This window comes from Ruditapes philippinarum, unplaced genomic scaffold (assembly GCF_026571515.1).
Source record: "Ruditapes philippinarum isolate M1 unplaced genomic scaffold, ASM2657151v2 ctg2866_1_1_1_1, whole genome shotgun sequence".
Classification (NCBI taxonomy): Eukaryota; Metazoa; Mollusca; class Bivalvia; order Venerida; family Veneridae; genus Ruditapes; species Ruditapes philippinarum.
Window position 1 is genome coordinate 144,518 of NW_026856519.1, and position 22,841 is coordinate 167,358.

At 33.6% G+C, this 22,841-nt stretch overlaps 1 protein-coding gene across 1 annotated transcript in view; it reads right to left on the bottom strand.

The window, feature by feature from the left end:
• LOC132746862 (uncharacterized) overlaps positions 1-22,841 on the bottom strand; it is a 61,063-nt gene that overhangs the window by 21,689 nt on the left and 16,533 nt on the right. The window contains exons 5-28 of the mRNA XM_060736135.1: positions 22,627-22,746; positions 21,940-22,054; positions 21,242-21,392; positions 20,729-20,822; positions 17,962-18,076; positions 16,814-16,885; positions 15,674-15,809; positions 15,053-15,278; positions 14,186-14,350; positions 13,142-13,284; positions 12,576-12,786; positions 12,089-12,144; positions 11,256-11,405; positions 10,522-10,636; positions 10,142-10,330; positions 9,612-9,842; positions 8,462-8,607; positions 7,444-7,651; positions 6,831-6,971; positions 5,386-6,350; positions 5,094-5,219; positions 4,560-4,769; positions 4,203-4,266; positions 757-841 (exon numbers count right to left, since the gene is read on the bottom strand). Coding sequence (XP_060592118.1) covers positions 757-841; positions 4,203-4,266; positions 4,560-4,769; positions 5,094-5,219; positions 5,386-6,350; positions 6,831-6,971; positions 7,444-7,651; positions 8,462-8,607; positions 9,612-9,842; positions 10,142-10,330; positions 10,522-10,636; positions 11,256-11,405; positions 12,089-12,144; positions 12,576-12,786; positions 13,142-13,284; positions 14,186-14,350; positions 15,053-15,278; positions 15,674-15,809; positions 16,814-16,885; positions 17,962-18,076; positions 20,729-20,822; positions 21,242-21,392; positions 21,940-22,054; positions 22,627-22,746 — 4,234 coding nt within the window. The remainder of the gene's footprint in view (positions 1-756; positions 842-4,202; positions 4,267-4,559; positions 4,770-5,093; positions 5,220-5,385; positions 6,351-6,830; positions 6,972-7,443; positions 7,652-8,461; positions 8,608-9,611; positions 9,843-10,141; positions 10,331-10,521; positions 10,637-11,255; positions 11,406-12,088; positions 12,145-12,575; positions 12,787-13,141; positions 13,285-14,185; positions 14,351-15,052; positions 15,279-15,673; positions 15,810-16,813; positions 16,886-17,961; positions 18,077-20,728; positions 20,823-21,241; positions 21,393-21,939; positions 22,055-22,626; positions 22,747-22,841) is intronic.

Sequence of the window (22,841 nt, forward strand, 5' to 3'; positions counted from 1 at the left end):
GTGGTATAAGAAGAATTGTCTGACAAATTCTAAACTTAAATTAAATTCATTTAAGGGCCATAACTCTGACATATATCAATGAACTTAAATATGTTGAAAAGATGCACAACTAGACATGGTACTGATCATTCCTGTAAAGTTTTGATGTATTGCACAAATATTGTCTGAGGGGTAGTACAGACAAGCTTCTGTGTAGTTTGCAACACAAAATACATATTATTCGACCAAATATCAAATATCAAGAGAAGACTTGTGTATTATGCACAAGTACTTGACGTACCGATAAATCCGGTACAGTTTCATTGAAATTGTATAAGTGGTATAAGAGAAGTCCCGACACACTTTATTAGCACTCTTTTCTTTAAAGGGCCATAACTCGGCCAAAATCATTCAAGTGCAAAACCCGCTGGCGATGTGCGCAACTATCTTGGTACTGACCATGCCTGTATGGATGAAATTGCACAAGTATTTTTTTATTAGTTGTTCCGAGAAGTTTCGTGACGGACAGACAGACGAACAAAATGGCTGACTGACAGACAGACAACGGAGAAGGAATTGAGATGAAAACAATTAAAAATTTGAGCAAATGTACATATAAATTGATTGAATAATGACACAAAAAAGAAATTTCTTTCATATCTTAGAGGACTGGTTGCATTCAACGTTTGCCACTTAAACTTTTAAACTTAATAACACTAGCTATTCTAAGACATTTCGAAGCAGTTATATAAATTGTCATATGATAAATTGTTAAACCTTCAAAGTCATAGAAATCTTTATCTTCCTTCTGGAAAAATTCTTCCCGCATGGTTTTTTTAATAAAATTGGGTCCCTTTCCATTCTTTAAGCAGAAAAAATCTATATATTTAAATGCCAAAAATTTCAAATTGTTTTGGGAAAAAAAACCCTTTCCCCAAAACTAAAAGGTTATAATCAGTTTTTAAAAGGGGGTAAAAAAAAATTTCAGTTTGCCCCCTTAAACTAAAAATTGTTTATTTTGGGCCCTGTTTTAGAAAATTGGTTTGGGTCCCTTAAATTTATTTTATATGTAACTGGGTTTTTGTAAACCTGCGGTTTTTCGGGGTTGTTGTAATAAAATCATTTTTAATATATTAGTTTTCAAAAAAATCTATTCTGGCTAACAACAACGGATGGAATGGTAACGTGTAACCGGTTAATCGGGAACTTGTTCGAACGTTTACACAATTTATATCAAAGTATACGGTAGACAAAATATCATTTCATTTTTTTCCGTCGTAAAAAACTTTTCTAGTGACATATGTTTTGAAATATATGCCGTTCGTAAACTTGTCAAATTTAATTAAAATATCCGTGCCTAGGTCTGAAAATTTACTTCAAATTTCTTGATGAGGCTATCAATGTGTTGATGAAATTTGCTTGCACTTGCAAACCACATTGAAGGGCTAATAACTGTGAGATTCAAATTATTAATAAGACTCTAAGATCTACAATATTTTAATTTTATCTTCAGGGTAAATTCCAAGCACTATAAACAAGAGGGCAAAGATGACACGAGATCGCTCAGCTGACCCATCAAACTCATCCAAGCAATTACAAAGACAAGTATACAGACCAAGTTTTATGACAGTTAAGTCATAAATGAAACCTATATAGTGTTAACAAGGCTTTTACATTTTTGAGCGGTGTTACCTCGCTTTTGACACAAGGTAACCCATATTCGATCTCGACCTAGAAATCATCAAAACAAGCTTTTAGACCAATTTCCAAGACATTTGGATCAAAACAGAAGCCACTAGTCAGAGTGTTAACAAGATTTTTCTATTGTTAGCTCCTGTGACCTAGTTTTTCATCCGGGATGACCCATGTTCAAACCCATCCGAGCAATTATCTAGACAAGCACTCTGGCCATACTTGATGATAATTAATGTCAAAAATGTGACCACTAGAAAGTTAACAAGGTTTTTCCATATTTGGGCGGTGTGACCTAGTTTTTGACATCAGGTGACCCATATTTGTACTTGACTTAGAAATCATCAAAACAAACTTTCAGACAAATTTCCAGGATTTTTTTATCAAAACAGTAGCCACTAGAGTGTTAACAATATTTTTCTATTTTTAGCTCCTGTGGCTTAGTTTTTCATCCGAGATGACCCATGTTCAATCCCATCCGAGGAATTACCTAGACAAGCACCCTGACCAAGTTTGATGATGATTGTGGCAAAAATGTGACCGCTAGACTGTTAACAAGGTTTTTCTATTTTTAGCTCCTGTGACCTAGTTTTTGCATTCGAGATAACATATGTTCAAACGCACTCGAGCTGTTACATAGATAAGCATCCAGACCAAGTTTGGTGATGATTGAGGCAAAAATGTGACCGCTTGAGTGTTAATAAGGTTGTTCTATTTTTAGCTCCTTTGACCTAGTTTTTCAAACGAGATGACCCATGTTTAAACTAATCCGAGCTTTTACCTAGATAAAGATCATGACAAAGTTTGATGATGATTAAAGCAAAAATGTGACCGCTAGAGTGTTAACGAACAAGTGTGGACGGACGACGGACATTAAACAATCCTTAAAACTTGCCCTGAGCTAGCTCAGGTGAGCTTAAATGTAGCCACTAGAGTGTTAACAAGATTTGTCTATTTTTAGCTCCTGTGACCTAGTTTTCCATCCGAGATGACCCATGTTCTACTTTATCTAAGCAATTACATAGAGCCACCTCAGATGAGCTAAAACGATGTAATTCTTGTACTAAATAAACTAGAAGGTTTTCTTTCGTCACAGAAACATGTGCCCCCAAAAACTAGGTATTATTCTGATCACACCTGTATATTTTGGTCGAAATCCCACAACCAGTTTGACCGTGAAAGATTGAAAGGATTTAACTATTCAAAGCCCTGGCATACATTTTGTGCAGCGAAACGCAGATTGCTGGCGAAATGCATATCTCGGGACGGTTCATATCAATCATGTTAAGTTTCATTGAAATCCCACAAGAAGTTTGACCTGTGGAAGCCAGTCAAGATTCTTGCGGATTTTTTAGCTCTGGCAGACATTTCGTGCTAGAAGCAGAACATTCGTGCCATATGCAGAGCTTGGTTAAAAGTATCGATTGTGAAGTTTCATTGAAATCGCACCAGCAGTTTGACATTTTGAAACGTGACACGATTTTTCTATTTATAGACCTAACGGCAATTTCGTAAAGGGAAGCCAAACGTGCCGAAAATATGAACAACTAGAAATGGAACTGATCAGTCCTGTGAAGTTTCATTGAAATCCCATTAGCAGTTCAACCTATGAAAGACGGACAAAATTGTTCTATTTTTAAGCTTTGATGGTGCCAAAAGTGCAACGTGGCGGTTATATCCATAACTAGGGCTGGTACTGATAACAATGGTGAAGTTTCATTGAAATCGAACAAGCAGTTTCACCTGTGAAAGCCGGACAAGCTGATTGCCGACCTACAGACAGACAGACAGCAAGAACAATATGTCTCCCAAATGTTTTGGGAGACATGATTATGTTTTCGTTCACTGGTTTGACAATTAAAGTGACATTATGCTCATATTTTCATAGTCAAGTTGAGATGAATTGACTTTATATATCAAAAAATTGACTATCGAAATGGTGTTTGACCAACAGTTGATATTGAAAAATGTTTAGGATAAAATTATAAATCAGCATAAATTTAAAAAGACTGCCCCACTCTTTTTATAAAATAATCGTTAAAGGTAAATTCTAATGGATGTTTACAGAAATTTAGTGTGGATTTGTGCATTATTTATTGTTTATGCGAACTTATTTATTAGATTAAAAGGAATGATGGCAAATGAAAACTTATTTTGATCTTCACCCGTTCACTCACTATAAACCCTTAAATGGGCATAATGTCACTTTAAGGAAGATTGATTGAACATTAATAACACTTTGTAAATCCTAACTAATCTCTCGAGTAGCATAGTCGTAAATCGGAAGATTGGCCGAGGACTGAATGGGAACTCATTGCCATTTTTACTAACAACGCTTCAAAAGCCACGGCTTTCTTGTTCAAATATGACCTTTGTTATAATGATTAAGTGGCTTATCACATTGCATCAGCATTTATGTAATACATGTATGAATAATGGTAAACACATTTACTACCAGTCATTTTTAGTAGTACACGACGACAAAAATTTCTGTATTTAAAAACAAACGTATAATCAAGCTTCAAATGTACAGGCCGACATATATCGACACATAACTTCCAACCTTGACCTTCGATTTGATTGTCTCCGCAAACTCTAGATTATACATTACAAACTAATATGATGGTAAACATTTTACTCATTAATTTAGAATCCAAGGTAAGTAAGAAGACGCAATTCATCCATCTATTTATCAAAACAGAATCTAGGAAAAAGAAACCACAACAACTTTCAGATAACCCTTGCTGAAAAAATATACGGTACAATATATAAAATTATGTGATTTTTTTAATTATGATAAATGTGACTACTTTTTGAATCATGCTTTTTGCTACTTATTAATGTAATACACAAAAGAATAACATGACAATGACAATCAATTACCCTACCTGAATATAGATTTCATAAGCTGTGACATTTCATTTTTAGTCTCATGCCACATTGTTGCACATGCGTATATCATAGGAATATCTCTTAACTTTCTGTTTTTGTAATTACTCGCATGATTGTCCTCTTGTTCCCCTACATTTTCATCTTGGCTGGCAGCATCATCTTCTTTGTTGCCCTCGTTATTAATTTTCGAATTATATTGGGACAACCTGTTAATAGTAAATAAACATGGAACGCATGGAAAAAAATATTTGGTAATTAAACACACTATCACTCACTTCACCCTTGCATAGAATGTAAAAAATATAATCTGCAATATGTGTCAGAAATGCAGGACAAATTATTTCTTTTAGTGAGAAGATCACATGCAGTGCTGTTTCTTTTACCAGATTCGTTAAATCTTAAACTCCTAATGCACAACCTTTTTCGAAAACAAGGGCGAAAAATTCTTGTTTGGTTTTGATCAATAATGTAGACCAATTGAGACTTTGCTGTTTTTACATTATTACAAATATGTTAAGGAATTATCGTACTTGTAATAGACCTTTCCACCTGTTCCATCTGTTATATCCATGTGTACCTTGCGGGTGTGCCGGCGTCTGTTAAGAAGCAGTTGCTGCTCAAAAAGAATTCCGCAATAAAACGGATTCATAAACAATCTGAAAAGTACGCGTGTATGCATATTGTATTTGTAAAGATAAAGAAAAATGCTAAATATGCATTTTCAAAACAGAATTACATTGTAACATTGTCACGATTCACCACAAAATCAAACCAGAGATAACATAAAATTGTGTTTATAGACATATACAATTTTAATATTACCTTTCGGTCTTTGGAAGTCTTTCTATACTTTCTATATTCGGGTAAAATATATGTCTACACAGCCAAAACAAAGATATCCACACAGCAGTGCCACAAATATAGTGCAAGAGCACATTCAAAGTTTCGATTTCTTCTCGGCAATGTCCCTTTTCAGAAGTAAACGGGCTTAGCACACCTCCCATTGAACATTCAACTGCTGCTATAGCTACAGCGGTTGGTGTAGATAGCATGAGAGGAATACAAAACGAAAATCGTTGTAGCTTTAATTTACATGCTGTATATCCAACATAATGTCCGATAAAGGCAGACAATATTAACGTTATTATTGCTCCGCTACGCTTTAAATCACCTTTGCTAAGCTCATCAAACGCTTCCGAAATTGTCACTTTCTCGATACGCTTATGATTATCATCATCGTCAATGTTTTCTACATAATACGCCTTTATAATCCATGAAAGAAGAAGGGTTATGCCGATCTTAATAAAACTTGTACATGTTGAAATGATTGGTCTTGCTTCTTGGAGTTCAAATTTTGCCTTTAATATAAACCTTGTCCAACAAACTCTTAAATTTGTATTCCCGCAAAATCTGTCATCTACAAAATTCTCCCAATATACACAAGAAACAAAAAACATACTTAGTATGAAATAGACAATATTATTAGTTTCTTTGTCTATTCTACTATCGTCGGCAAAATGATCCAACACTAAAACAGCGGGTATATACGCAAATTGCACTACACTTGTTAAAATATTTAGCGCAGAAACAGAAAACTTGAATATGGTTGACTGTTCTGCATTCTCCCCACTGCTTTTTTGGTCTGAAGCACATATTGGAAACAAAACCGAAGGCACTAAAGCTACGCCACCCAATAAAAGAATTCCACGGACCATGTCCAGTTCTGGAAGAATGATGAACGCCAGTGTACAAAGTCCGATAGAATGCAGTGTTTCGACAATCGAGCACTGTAATTGTAAAAACTTTGACTCATTGTACACAAATAATTATACATTTTTAGGAAATAAACATCACTTGGCGCAAAATTATGTTTGAATAACAGTACCCCCTTAAGGTCACTTCTATCCAACAGCAATCTCCTTACAACAGCCAGTTTCATTACCCCCTGCTTACTATACATACCATATAATTATATCTCACCACCGGTATCCTCTAAACTCCGGCCTATAGCCTTTTATTTTTTATAAAACAAAGAGAAAAATACCTCTTAAACAGCCAGCAAACGTTTTTGGTGACTTTGCTGTTTTATCATATCTGAATTTCCCTATGTAATCTTTAATTAAACCTATAGGGGTTTTCCCCAGTTTGTTATATCTCTACACACTACATTTTTCAATAACATTTAAAGTTACCAGAAATTTGTCCATAGGACACGGCTTGTAATGTAACAGTTTTCAAATTACGTCTGGTACATGCGAAATACTCACCAGTAAAATCGTTGATAGGCTAGGAAATTGTAAGTTGTTAAACATCCATTTAAAGACACTGCTTAGAAACGTCAGGCAGTAAGGAATCAGGATGGCGATGGTCAACAAAATATGTCTTGCTGCAGCTTCTTTACTTAGTTCCTATTTTATAAATGGGAAGTGTAATATTACAAATACATGATAGTATTACTATCTATTGCTTTACCTAGACGAGAACACAATATGAACAAAATGTATTACCATTTAGCTCTTGTACGTTTACATGTGCTAGTGAATGTTATCGTCATGGTATAATCTGTTTAATTTCTTTCCATCCGGTTACAAGTAGGTCATACATTACAACAACTCTGCAGAGGTCATATGACGAAATTCCCCAGCTTTCAGTTATGGAGGAAAACGTCAGGTGCCAGGTACCCCTTCTTGTATTATTTCCGGCACGAGCAGGCACCACTACTTAGTAGAAACACCGACGTTCAGAAAGTCAGCTGGATGGTTTCCTTATTTGGAAGAATCCATTGGTTAAGAAAAAGAGGCCAGAACTCAACGACTTTCACCACTTGACTTTTATACACCTTAATTGTCTGTTTAAACGCATGATATAACACTAAACTACCTTAACATCTGACACATAATTATTTTCTGTTCGATCAAGTACTGGTGACACAAGGACAACCAAGCTGAGTTTCTGAGCAACAGCACACCAAAGGAGAGTACAGAACAAGAGTATATAAACTACAACTTTGATCACTTGAAGTCTCCTGTCCTCATCCACGTCACGAAGTTTCCTTTCCCGTGCAATTATCCGACAGACATCCCAAACCCTAAATAAATAGCATTATTACAATAAACGAACAAAGTACATGATCATCAACAGATGCATGACTAGTTTTAATTACATTTATATTTTATCAATAAAATAATTATCCTTTGTGTGTCGAAGATGGAAAACTGCTAAATATTGTCAAAACAATACTGAACAAGAACACCGCTAGGCGGTGCATTACATGCCCGAAAAGTTTTTTTTTAGTAAGGATGGAGCATTTGCATATTTCATGGGACGAACCTTCATATATATTATATATATGTACAATGCTACCACGGACGATCATCCTATGACGTTTGACAGTTGTTAAACTGTTATCAATTTTACGGTCATTCGATATTGACCTTTGACCTTGTAATCCCAATATAGATATGGATCTTTTATTTTATATAGGCAATCATCCTATGAAGTTTGAACACTGTAAGCCAAAAGAGTTAAGGTCATTGTGACCCTGACCTTTAACCCTATGAACCTAAAATCATTAGGGGTCATGTATTGGACATAGCCTTTAAAATTTTACAGCTGTAGGTTGATTAATACTGAAGTTATTAAGGGATATTAAGGTAATAGTGACATTGACCTTCGACCTTGTCACATAGGGGTTTTCTACTCAATATGGACAATCATCCTATGAAGTTTGAATATTGTGGGCCAAATGGTACTTAAGTTTTGCTTTGGAAACAAAATTTTAAACGGGTGAATAAACGAACGTACGGACGGACAGTCGGACGGACAGACGCCAGGCGGTATAACTTAATATGTAAATTCTTTCGGGCAAATAAAAATGATAAATAATGAAGATTTTAACTCGGTATTCTTTTGTTCCGTCCCGTCATATTTGTCCACCGTTTTCCTTTCCGTGTTTTTGACTTCGGTATGGGCAACTGAAAGAGGTGGTCGAGTCGATTCAGTGAATGAATGAACTCTTCCATCATTTGGTAATGTGTCTCCTTGCTAAATAATTAATAAAGAAAATATAATGCATTTCAACATTTTCTGTATTTAAATTAATGTCATTTTCTTGCATATCAGACTGGCGTTTCCTTGAGTTTTACTCATACCGGAAATTTCATCTGGCATAGGGGGTTCCAGTTGAGTCGCGTGCTTTACAATGGCACGTTTAGGATGACGTCATTTTACCGTTATGAATGAAGTTGTAATTTATACGCTGTTGTAAGAAAGTAGTTACGGTTGTAATGATATAAATTTTCATTGAATATAAAGATAAAGAATCTAAAGTATAATGGAATATGGTAGAATATGCAAGAAAAATATCTGACATATGTTTGCGGTTCGGATCGGAATATCCGTCCCTCGGTCACCCGCCCATGGGCGGTTACTCGGCAAGCCTCGTTAGCGCCCAATGGGCGGGTCACCTCGGGAGTAATTTCTTTTATTGCATGGTAATGCTTTATATAACAGCAAACCTCTGAGCAATTCAATTTTACAAAAAAAATTACTTTGTTGATTTTTTATATTTTATATGTGTTTCGTAGATAAGTCTGTATAAAATGTGTTTATATAAATTTGATTGCTCTGTCCTTATTGTTTACATTCCTGCAATATAATTTAATTTATTTCTATCGATTTCGAAAAAAAAACCTCAATGGACATGAAAATTTGAAATTCATACAAAATGACATAGTGATCATGACATTGAGTCAAATTTTTAATACTTCTGCCAAGAAGTTTTAATTTTCTATCAATCTGAACTGATTATATGATAAGTACGGAATATCTCATAATCATTTTAATCATGGACCAATCTTTTCAAGCACAGATATTAATCTTAAATTTCTTGACTTTCTTACTTGAAAACTTTGGACTACGCTGTTCTTACAAGATCCTCGTGCAATCGTTTCAAAGAAAATCGCAGAGGCGCACATATTATTTAAAAGGAGTAAAAAGGATGACAAAGCACGAAACATCAAACGGCTAGCTTTGTTTTAGGTACATACATCAGAAAATGTTCCTCCAGAGTAAGAAAGAGAAGACGTTAATGATGAATCACCCGACGAAGAAAAAGGGGGGTCATTATCATTGCCAGTCACTGATTTAACTGATGTCCCTAAACCTCTCCTTGAAGCGTTTAAAGGACCCAAGGGAGCACCTAAATTTTTCCTGACAGCTCCAAAACCTCCTCTGGAAGAACCTAAATCTCCCTTTGATGTATTACTTGCTATACCTTTCTGTAATCAGAAGAAAATTAACATCACGAACTATAACCGCAAGATTATATATTAATACCAACGTATCCTCATAAAAGATATTAATAGTTAATGACATTTTTTATGTTCCTGTCGTAAACATGTTTAAAACATCACAATAAAAGCTTCGTGCTCTTTATATAATAGCCGGTTTACTGCATCAGTACCTTAAGTCGATAGATCGTTTAACTTAAACAAATTTTAAAGTGCAAGTCACATATCAATAAGGTTATACTAATGTTGAACCCAGTTGATTGGGACATTTTTCTACGTCTTCATACCTCCTTCCCTGCCTCTTGCTTTTGTCGTTCCAATTCTTTCTGTCTCATTCTCTCAGCTTCAATGCGTTTCTCTTCCTTCTTTATTTCTGATATCTTCCTCACACATCTTGTAACTGTAGCAGCAGCACTTCTTTGACGACAACGCAGTATTTGCTCGAACCAATCATTTAGCTCGACAGTCATGAATATCTGATTATGTCCAATGAGTTAAAAACCATAATTATATACATACATACATGCATATATTTAAAAATGATATTGATGATTAAACGCTTAGATCTAATACATGTAAACAAACAAAACATTATGATAGACACAAAACATATCGTCCCAAACAATTAAAGAGGCGGATAATGAACAATGATGAACAAAAAACAAACCATTGATTTTCCACATCTGAAGTCCCTATGGAAACAAGATGGAACTAATCGCAGAACGCTTTGAATAACGTCAGACTGTCTTTCTATCGGGGGAGACGTAAATAAACCATGGTATCTAAAGTCATTTAATAAAGTATTAGACGATGGTAGGAAAAGTATACATAATACAATCATGTCAAAATTAAAATATGAAAGGCACCAAAAGGTTGCTTCCTGCAGAACATTTTTAGTTAAATTGTTTTCTTTACGTATTTGAAGTTATAAGGGTTAAGACGCAAATTTTGATTATCATTAATATATAAAACATATTTATATAAGAACTTTATATCAAAAGAATAAAATTATGCCCCTTGTGGCTAAGGGGTTGCCTTTAAAGGATTTAGATTTAGATCTGCAGACACCGTTTATCCCTGTATGGTTGGTTGTGAGGGGAGACAAAAGGGATTCGAATTACTTGAATCTCTAGTCCGAGCTCATCTCTAGCCCCAGCACGTGAGGTGATTTTAACCCAAGGTGTTGCTTTAAGTTTGGTTTGTAACACCGTAGGTTAGCCATAATACAATCTTTTTCCGTTTCGGCGCCTAAAGACCTTTATTGTGTTGGTGCGCTGTAAAACCGAACAAAACTAACAATCAAAGCAAAACTACTCTATCGCATTAATGTAAATTATATTATAATGGGTTCGTATTGTAAACGCCCAAACAGATTGCACACTGATTTGCTTAAATACAAACCTTGAAAGAAAGTCCGAATAGTGTTTTCGAACGGTTAAACCCATTTTTCTAATCTTTGCAATTTCTGCTAATCCATTGTAATGTAATTGATCCCTGACGACAACCCTGTCAAAATCGTTAGCCGCAAGATTCGAATTGGCTTTGATACACCTATTATTAAACAAAATGATGAAAATGAAAATTACACATTCTGATACAATATGCAATTAACAGTTTGAATGTCAGAAATGATACATGTTCTTCATATGAGATATGGCCTAAATACTGTAACTAAATTGATTAAAGTTCGTTTGAAAAAGTACATCATTAAAATTTTACATTTTTAATTCCTTTTCGGAATTCGTTTAAATCAAATGCAAATAATAAATAATTATCTTATCGATTGGGGTCAGTTCATACACAACATGACAGTAATGGTTATCGGTTGGATAAACAAAAATTGAGAAAGAACCAAACGTCGCCCAAAAGATATTGCGGACCCGGTGTAATGAGGCTTTTTCAAGGTTACAGTTACGTGGATGGTATAGTATACTGACCTTGTACCCTGTCACCAGCTTATGCAAAATCAACATTATCTTTGGAACTTCGGTGGTACTATTAAGTTGATGAAATAACTCAATCAGTGAAATTTAAAAGTTTCCATAATACCCTCACTGTACTGGTGCGATGTTATACCCAATCAAACAGTTAATATGTGGAATTGCAACATTTAATATTAAGAAACAGCAAAGAAAAGCACGCACACGATGTTTACACGAAATGGCCAATCTTGTTTGAAACAGTTCATTCATTTTAGCTCGTAAATTTTTAAATATATAACTTTGATAACTTACCTGACAAAAAATGGGTCGCCGTCACCCAATTTGTGTAACAACTGCTCCAAAGATTTCTAAAAAACACAAGTGCATACAGGTTAATCACACAAAGTAGCGATATCTTAAATTCCGTCAGAGAGAATGTAAAAATGTGATTAATTAATAACTTTGCTCCGCCCTTCGGCCTCTGCTTTTGTTCGATGCCCGGCGACCGGTAAGATGCCTTGAATATGGTCCTGTGTGACTAGGCGTTGTTAAAAGCTGTGTTCTGTGAAATAATCTCTCCTTGGATGTTCAGTTCTATGATCATATTATTCTTAATGATTAAAAACCTTATTAATTCCTTTTAAAAAACCTCTTCTAAATGTTTGATTATTAAATATCTTCCATTTCAACACACTTAAATAATCCTGTTTCATATGGGAGAGTCTAATGTTTAGAAAATTCAAATTATAGCTAAATCGAATGAATTGCATTTTAATTCTTCCATTCGCCCGTATTTTACCTGGAAAAATGAAACAAGCGTCGGGTGTTTTTTTCCAGGAATAATCTGTGTCAATGGTTGTGGCTGTTGTACAGTGCCGAACTTTTTCTTCAAACTTTTGTCTATTTCCATTGCCAGAGCCGCTCCTGTCGGTGTTTGTTTTTGTTTGGGCTTACCTGGAGCCATATTTGGTACTCTGCGTCGCGATGGTCGAACTTGAAAATCTCGTTCCCTTATAAACAAGTATTGCATGTTATTTCCTTCAAACGGTGCTATGTAGCTTAATTACTGTAATAGTTTGGTGTGTAATTGTTTTTTGACACGTATTATAATTTATCACAGATTATATCGGCCATGTCCTTTAATAGGTGACTGGCGATTACAATTTAAGTTCTTTTAAAGTCTTTCTCTTATTATCATTATATCAAATAAAATATTGACTTTGTATTTGATTGAGCTTGTATGCAACGGCCAAAATTGAGTCCTGGAAGGGAAAAGATATATGATTCCTGTATTTATAAACGTTATCTTACATGCCAATGAACTCAAATAGTTTAATATGTGTTTACTTTTGTAATGATACTTACATTGATATTGTTCCAGTTGATCCTCTTTTAATTTTGAAAAGGTCAGCTATGAAGTCATCTTTGCTTTCCTTCATAGTCTGAACAAGTTCATCATTTATTCTGTCTCTGTTCTTCTCTAAAAATCCGACAGCAGTGTACGTAACCTTTATTTTGTAAACATGGTTATTTTATCAATACGACATAGAACATGAGTGATTTGACGTAGTAGGGACTTTATTATTTACAAAACAGACACTTTGCTTAAAATATAAGAAACAATGCGTACTTTTTATTGTCGAGTCAATGACAGAACAAAGAATCAAAAGCAATTTTTAAAGATGGTGCAATATAAGATTTGACATATCATCTACCTTTCCTGTATTATTAAGAATCAAACCATAATAAAGTTCAGAAAATATCGGCATAATTCAGCAATCTTGGTGGTGTAATACAAACGTCTTTATCACTAACAGCCTCAGATATTGTGTCAAACTGCTGATTTTTTTTAACAAAGAATTAAAGTCTAAACTTAATTATAATAACCAATTCTATAAAAATTATGTATGATTGACAATATTAACATTATATTAAGGTAGTATGCCACTAATGGGCTCGATTCAACACACAGATAAACCAAGTGGTTTTTAAGGTACACCATCTATCTCATCTGATTACAAATGTTTAATCCCCTTGTGATTGAGAGTTGTTTTTAAGGCGTGAGGCAGCAGAATAGCAGACACGGTTTATCTTTCCGTGATTGTTATAGGCAACTAAATGTGTTCGAATAACGGGAGTCTTTGTATGGCTAAGCTCCAGCAGGTTAAATGGTTTGACCCCTAGTGTTTGAGATTGCTAAACCCGCGATAAGCCAAAACCATCATTCCAGTTGCGGCGCCATATGACTTTAATCGTGTTGCTGCGCCGTAAAAACCAAATAAACAATACAAATTTTAAGGAATTTCAACGTCCATCGAACGAAATTTGCCAAATTTATAAGGGGTGGACTACATTAAATATGATATTCATTTTTTACAAATTACGACATGACACTTCGCAACAACGTACCAAATCCGCAAAATGCTGTATACAAAACACAGGATGGTCTCCAGGTGGTTGTATGAACAGATTGTGTTCGCCAAATTTCCGTTTTAAGTGATCAACAAATCCACTATCAGAAGAATGTTGTATGTTGGAATTCTCGTCCAGTATTGCCAGAATACCAGACTTTGGCTGTCAATAGAAATATGTATGCAATAATCACGTAAGTTTAGTAACCCACAATGATTTTATGCAATCCAATAATGGAGTTAAATTTCTCCACGTGACTTAAGGTCGTAAACGCATTCTTTATTATTCTCATTTCTACGATGATGATGATTATTATTATTATCATTTTTGTTGTTGTTGTTGTTGTCGTCGTTGTTATTATCAATAATATTTTTATTTCACAAAATATTATAACTTGAGTAGACAGTCTATGTTTTAACAGTTTAAAAGGAGCTACACAGATGTTGATAAGCCTATACTAATTCAATTTCAAAATAAGCCTATACTAATTCAATTTTAAAATCTTTCATAAATCAACTGGAAAAAAATCTGATAAATATGAAAAAAGAAATATACTCAGTAAAACTCGAAATCTATATAAAGAGGTGTTTATAGCCCGCTTAAAGTTAAAAATGTTTAAACTGTTTCTTTTTTACGTCATTTGTTGCAATAGTAATTCTTATTCTTGGAAAAATAAAAACGAGTAAGTAAATGGCCTGAAAGTTTGCAGACAATTTGTTGGTATACATACACCTATGACAAATGCTATAATAATGTTAAAAATGTAAATAATAAATATACATTTAGTCACGCTTCGTAAAGGCTACAAATGCATGATTTTATAATAAAAGCTAATGAATTTTTAAGTACGGTTCACAAGTTTACCGTTTCAAACATTGTCAATAAATCGTCATTGTTTTTTAATTGTATTCCACCAAGATGCACTCCCTCAGCTTCGTATATTTTTAGCTCCATCGTAAAGATCTTTACGTTCATGAAATTTTGCAGTTTCTCGTTCACCAGATTTATACACATCTGTTCGAAGCTATTATTCTGAAGCTTTTCAAAGCCGGCAATATCCAAAATTCCTATGCTAGCAGATATCTTTGATCTGAAGAAATGTGTATAGTTTATGAATTTTAAATTATCTGTATTTTATCGGATCTAAACGTCTTTAAAATGCATTTCCTATATAAAGTAAATGATGCATGTAAATGAAATGCTAAACTAACATAAATGGCACTCATATCAATTAACAATTAAATCAAAATCAACAATTTACATCAATCCTATTTCAATACAATTTCCAGATGTAATTTATATACGAGTAATCATTAAAAAATGATCCTAACATATACCTTAAAATAACAACATTTATAGTGACTTCATGATATCTTCAAATCAATATCATTGTAGAGTAGAAAACTGTTTAATTATCATGTCCATTTGATGATACATTTCTTGTTTGCGTCTTTGAAAATGAAACTGAAAAGACAAACGTCTTACCCAAGTCTGTTCGGCTGAAGATCGTCGTTTATCTTTCTAACCAACCAGCCAAACATTCTTTCATACAACATCTTAGCAAGCGCATCACGTCCGTCATTTGCCTGTTTTGTTGTTTTATGTGTTGCCACATAGTCATCTAATTAATAATAATAATAATAATAATAATAATAATAATAATAATAATAATGATAATAATGATAATAATAATAATATAATACAAATGTAGTCTGTAAAAAGCGCGCTCGAGTATTCTCAGTGCTTGTTAGTAAGAAAAGGGAAATTAATCTATTATACAAATACCTCAGAGTTATTTAACCTGTGTCTATCATGAAAAATAATCACAGAGATAAAAATGGGTGAAGTTTCAACCAACATTATTCAATAGTTTTGGAGATACTATCTTGCACGCAAAAAAGCAACATTTGACGCCGTCGTAAGAGTCACAGTTTTCGATTAGTCCAGCTAAAATATGTTTTTGTCTCTTTGGCATCATTCAATTACTGGAAGAATCTGAAAAATCTTCTATGGATTATGCGTTAAAATATCAATTTCGTAAGAGTTTTGTTGCATCAATGCTGTTCTGGAAGCAGACTGAGACGCATCTAATATAAGTAGTGTAATTGTGTTTCATAATTAATCAAAGAATGTTTAAGACAATCCTTATACTGTCTGAGGAATATTTGGCCAATAAATGTTGATCATCAAATGAAGAATTATATATAAAAAAGAACAAGTATAGCCTATATGATGTACTAATGAAAATCATATGATCAACAAGTTTTCTTGGAAGGAACTATAGAAACATACAAAATAATCTTTTGCTATAAAAATGAGACGTTCAAAATTCTTTTAAACAATTGATATTTCAGGATATAAACGTCAAGTGCGTCCATGGCCGAGTGGTTAAGGTCGCATACTTCAAACCACATGTATCTCACCAATACTGGCATGAAAAACCAACCAATAAAGGTTTTGATTTAAATTATGACAATAAGGTATCCAGCTAGTTTTATGAATAGTGGTATGGTTCTGCTCATGTGCATGGTCGTGCCTCAAACAATTTTCGGTTTTCCACAACCAGTTAACTTAAAATGTCGCTATGTGACCCCTAACAGTGTTGTTGTAGAAACAAAACCTCACCTCTAACTTTCCGTTTGCTTGTAATAAGCGCCTCGCCGAAAGAGATTTCATCCAGATCTAGCAATATAGTGGCTGCAAAAAAAACAACAACAAAAAACGATGATTCAATCAAATAAGTGGACATTCTCAAAGTAATTAAGTGTTATCAATCATTCGTATTTTCAGTCATATTTGTTCATAAGATGATGACTTGTTTTACAATGTAGTATATAGGCTATGTCAGATTTCTTTTTTGATAAATGGAAACAAAGTCAATGTTAGATAATCGCAGGAGAAAGCGCGATAAAAGTATAAAGTGGTATCATTACCATTAGGAGTATATCAAATAAACTGATTTTAACTGTGAATTACACTATTGCAAAATAATTTGTAGATAAAGTATGCATATTAAATATATTGTAACATAGTCTAGGGTATTTCAGGGCTATTATGGCAAGATCTAGGCCATTATACAATTTCGGCCGCCATGCTAATCGGCATTTTTTTTCGATATTGGGAGAGTAAATGAGCGCACGTGCAAACTGACGTAATCAACTCTCAGTGACTTTCAAGATGGCTGCTGTCGTTGAATAAACTGTAGTCACTTGCAAACAAATTTTAAGTTTAAATGATATAAACAATCACAATCAACAAAGCTTAACATTGAAGATTTATAAACTCTAGAAAAGAATACAATAACTCGACCTAAGACAATGCATGACCCTCAGAACTTCCAAATATGTTTAAACAGTCGAAAAAAAGATCGGATCGATGGCAAATAGAGCTAGACATTACTCTCGGAAACCGTTCTTGAAGGCACAAAAGTTCATAAAAAAATTTTAAACTGGCACTAAATGTTATTCTTGCAAAATTATATAGAATATTTATCAATATAAACAACAATAAAACAACACTGTCTCCTGTTTTTTTTTGTTTTGTCATGTTTTCAAAGGCAATTGGAGTGTTAAACTGAATGACAGATATTTGTTTACATTGACAATTGTCCGTTTCTAGAAAGGGCGACAACCAAGATTAGCGGCGATGTCTAGATCCCGTATTTTGCGACACAGGTATTAAAGAGCCTGCGGCCCTCAGGCCCTTATGTACATATTCGGGCCATTATCGCATAATGGCGATCAGCAACCAACTTTTAACCTCTTAATACTTACAATAAGCAAATGGAGCAACACCCTTTATTTGCGCTGCCCCTCTGTTGTCTTCTTCAAACTCTATTTCCGTAATAAGTACAACTGCTGCTAACATTCTAATGAGAACTTCCCTGTCCTGAAAAAGGTATTTCTTTCTTAATTAAAAGGCTCTTTCCACGATATTTGGTTAATTTTTTGCTTGCAATGATTAAGACCTGTTATGGCCATTATGGGGCGGGCATTCATGCAAGTCGCCATTTTTGTAGTTATTGGTTCGCATCAACAGGCTCTCAGATATTTGTGTTTACTATTTTATTTGTCCATGGACCCGATCTTTATCAACTAATCTTAAAATTAAATTTGGAATCATTTCTAATATGAAAAGTCGATGAATTCACGCATGTCATATAATAATGAATGAGAACTGGAGCAAATTGTACGCCTCAATCGCCGGGAAGGCAGTATAAATGACAAAACAAAAACGAAATTCGGTACCTAGCCCTTTATTTCTGACATACGTATCTTCTACAGGAAATGACTGATTATTTTGTAGTACACAGGGGGTATATATTTATTTTATTGCTGTACATGAATTTAAAAGCTATATAAAGGTAATTTTAACATTGTAAAAGTCCGAAAATATATTTTTAGAAGAGGTATGAAACTAAACGAAAAGGTCATTCGTGTCGCGCTATGGAAATAAATAATGAATATTCAACAATAAACTGCACCCTTTATAAATTTATATAAAAAAAATGAAGGCCATTTTTACAAATTGTTAAATCATAGTATTATCATTTTAAAATTGTCTTTTCCTCAAATTCTGCCGGTTTTCTTTTTTACGGTCCTGCACTTTTCTACCATAAATATTTAAATCTGGCTTCCATTACTGTATATATCGCTTTTATTTTGACGTTGTGCGACAGTAAACATGCCTAGCAGTAGTGTACTATAAAATCTATTCGCTATTCAAGTCTCTTTTGCTATACCCAACCCTGATTTCCCGAATTTTTGCTGTTCTATATTTTGTTTGAAGGCAATCGGTTTTATTGTGGTTATGTGGAATTTTGATTTGCCAATTAGTGACATCTTAACAACAGAAACTTTCGTCGTCAGTTTTAACATGAGTTTTTATGAATTTATTGAAAGGAATGTTAACACACTGGCGGGTCAGACGGGGGTTTTGATGCAATTCAACAAAATAGTAGATTCACCTCCAAATAACTCAATCAACAACAGATCTTCATTTATCACCAATGACAAGTAGCTTTTATATCTTTGGACTCGCATGAGCGTTATGTTAGTGAATTACCTGATAACAGTCTTCCATTATCTTGATAAATAATGTTTCATCATATAAACTTGCCATACAAATCTATTCATGATTTTAATGTACAATAATTTTGTTAACGCTTATAAAAAAAAATCCTGAGTTTGAAATTCATCCCGAATTTTTCATTCCAGTGTGTGTTCAAGTTTAAATAATTACATGAATCTCGGACTTAAAATATAACTAATGTATCTTAAGACGAACGTATTAACAGAAACCTTTTATTTCATTTGACAGGTAAAACATGTATTTAATATTATTATATTAGTCCTTTTTGTTACTATTTTTATATACTGTTTGCATATTTGTTACAAAAACAATAATAATAATAATAATAATAATAATGATAATAATAATAATAATAATAAAAGCAGACTTTGATCATTTTTACTACTGTTTTGTATGTTCCAAAGAAAATACATTTATTTTTCTATAACTTTTAGCAAGCCTACCAAAGTTCAAGATGAACAATGTCTTTCGTCCGCCCATTCATAGATTACATACAATTCTGTTAAAATCAAACTAACCATTGAAAAAGTTTATAAGAATATCTGGTCATCAGATGTCTAGTTCATCTTCACTTCCTGCATTTCTTGCTCGGACGCCCTTTGATGCTTTGCTTGAATGCTTTTCTTGTTATATGATATACCATTTGCCGCGAAACATGTAAGTCCGTAAATGTTGTTGTTTTGGCTTATAACATATGTATTTTTATATTTCTTACCATGATTAGCTGATGAAATTTGTAGAAAATGAGTTGCATTAAAAGTCAAAAAGATATTGTGCATGCTTTGATATTTTATAATCTAATAAATTTACTGACTACAGTAGTGACACAAACAGACCAAAGTTTCACTACTGTCAGGTCACATAACAAGTCTTGTAAGTGTTGTTTGTATTGGAATTATTTTTCTTACCAGGTAGGCATCAGTGAAAGCATATTTTTTTTGGATTTATTATCTGGCCCCTCTCTCTCATGGACAATGCATGCGATAAGTATGTTTATGCAAATTAAAATGATTTACAAAAGATCCGGAATAATGTACAATAGTTCTTAATTTAAATAGAAAATGACCTGTGTGTAGGAATGATTTGGTAAGGTATCTGCTATGAGCTGATTATTTTGCGCGCGGGGCTTCTCAATTGCTGTATTGCAGCAACATTAGTACTTGTAACATAAACAGGTCACATTGGACAGGGCAAAATGAACTTAAATAAATATGAATAAAGTACTATTAAATTAGGCGGATGTGTCTTTAACACATAAGCACGATGTTTTTGACACTGAATGTGAAATAAAAAAGACACTTGCAAACAAAAAGGTTAATCTAATATTGTATGGCTTAAGGAATATTAAAAGGGTAATAAATGTATGCATGAATTATTTTATGATCTTATTCTGATTAAACTTATGTGAAGACTTTGACAATTATCAAATGAATACATGTGTTTACTTACAACTTTCATTTTTTGCAATATGTCCATACTGTCATTATACATCTTCTTAAAGCGTTCTGTTTCACCAAGGTTATACTGACCGCTCTGCATTATTCTAATTGTTAGATGATAAAAAAATTGAAATTACACACGCAAACGTAGAAGGCAATCTTGCAATACAATGAACATTTTAAAGGAATATTGAAGAATAATAGATAATATAGTAATAGAATATCGAAGAAAGAAGTATTTGTGCTTATTTTTTAAACATTACTGACTTTTCTTTTTACCAAAAGACCAGTACCCTCAGCAATTTTGTTGTCTTATTGCTTTAGTATGCAAATGAACCCAATGAAACGCCTTTAGGTAAGACGTAACGGCAATACTGACTATATTATGTCGATAAGAAAAACGTTGAAAGTACAGAATGATTGAAACAAAAATCGATCCTTTGAAACAATTTTTACGAATTCCGGGTATTTCATGATCAAACTTCCTAGCAAACCACTCAACCAAACTATATAAATTATTCACCTGTAACTTTCTACTGGGTCATTCAGAAAGAGGTCATCAAGGACTTCTTGTGTGCATCCAGCAAACATTGCGTAGAATATGTGAAAGTTTCCCTCTCCGTTATTTTGATGAACTACCCTGGATTTCTCTAACATGTAGTCTCTGACGACCGCTGATTTTAATAGAGGAAAATATAAAGTGCATAACTTTTCTTTTTCTTTTGCGTTGTATTTTTTTTATTAAGATCTACTGCATCGATATCATTGTTATATTTCTTGAAAAGTGAAAATATATTTATAAATAAACTGTACCAATTGACGTCATTAACGATAATATAAATGTTACATTAAACAATGAAAATTCATTTTCAAAAATGTTGATTATATAAAGATCTACAGATTAAAAGAATACAACGATTCACTAATATGCAGACAGCTGGGGAGGAGGGGGAGGAGAAGGTGATTCAGTATAATAAAATATTTCAAATATTTAAAATTTCTATCAAAGTTATCAAGAAGAGATTTAGAAGAAGAGAGAACGCAGCTCCCGACTAAACCCAGTCAAACTACAAACTAACAGGACATCTACAAGATCAACTAACCAAAAAATGGGAGTTTGCACAAGTGCGGAAAAGGAAGGAGAGGGACCAAATAAATCAATTAGGTCACAGTGATTATAAATGACGTCATAATGACAATAACTAATATCGTAATAATCACCTCCAGCGAGTTCGCCATCTTCTTTGAAGCTGATTTCCAGGTATTTAGCGTATCTACTGGAGTTGTCGTTCATTATTGTTTTGGCATTTCCAAAAGCCTCCAAAAGTGGGTTGATCTAGAAAATATTTTTGAAGGGCGAAATTTTATCTTAATCATACAAGTTTAATTATATTACAATGGTAATCGAGATGCGGTTGTTTTTCATTTAATTTTAATGCTACAGGTCGAGTCACATTATTTTTCGCATTTTCAAGCAGTTAAGGGTCAGACTGAATATCATAATATGTTGTGTTTTTTCTTCCTTCTGTAATAGTAGTTCATAATGTATTTCAATCGTTGTTATATACGTAACATCCTTATGGGTATGCTGCAATAGGACTTTATATCCACCAAAGCCCCTCAATTTTATGGGCTCGAATCCCGCAAGAGACTTTTAGTTATTTTATGCAAGGGCGCGATCCATTTAGCCTACGAAATGCCTGTGGTATTACTCAGATGCATGTGTGTCCGTGAAATAATACATGGAGGGTTATCTGATGCCTTCCTTCACCAGTAAAGCTGGTAAGTCATTATATGAACTTCACTGTGCTGTGTGCTGGTGCGACAAAAAGCCTAACCAAAAGCAAGAGAATAAAAGATAATAATACCCTTGCTCAAAGACCAGTACATAGATTTTCGTGTATTTACCTTGACGATTTTTTCATGTAAAATCATATCTCCTTTCTGACACATGTGTACGATATGTTTGACCATATATTTTGTGCTCTCTGTCTTGCCGGCTCCACTTTCCCCAGAAACAATGATGACCTATATACATGTATACAGGAAAGTACAATTATTAAAAAACTTATTGCATAGTGTATTTTTTTTTACTTTTTATATAACATGTTTGATGTCTGACA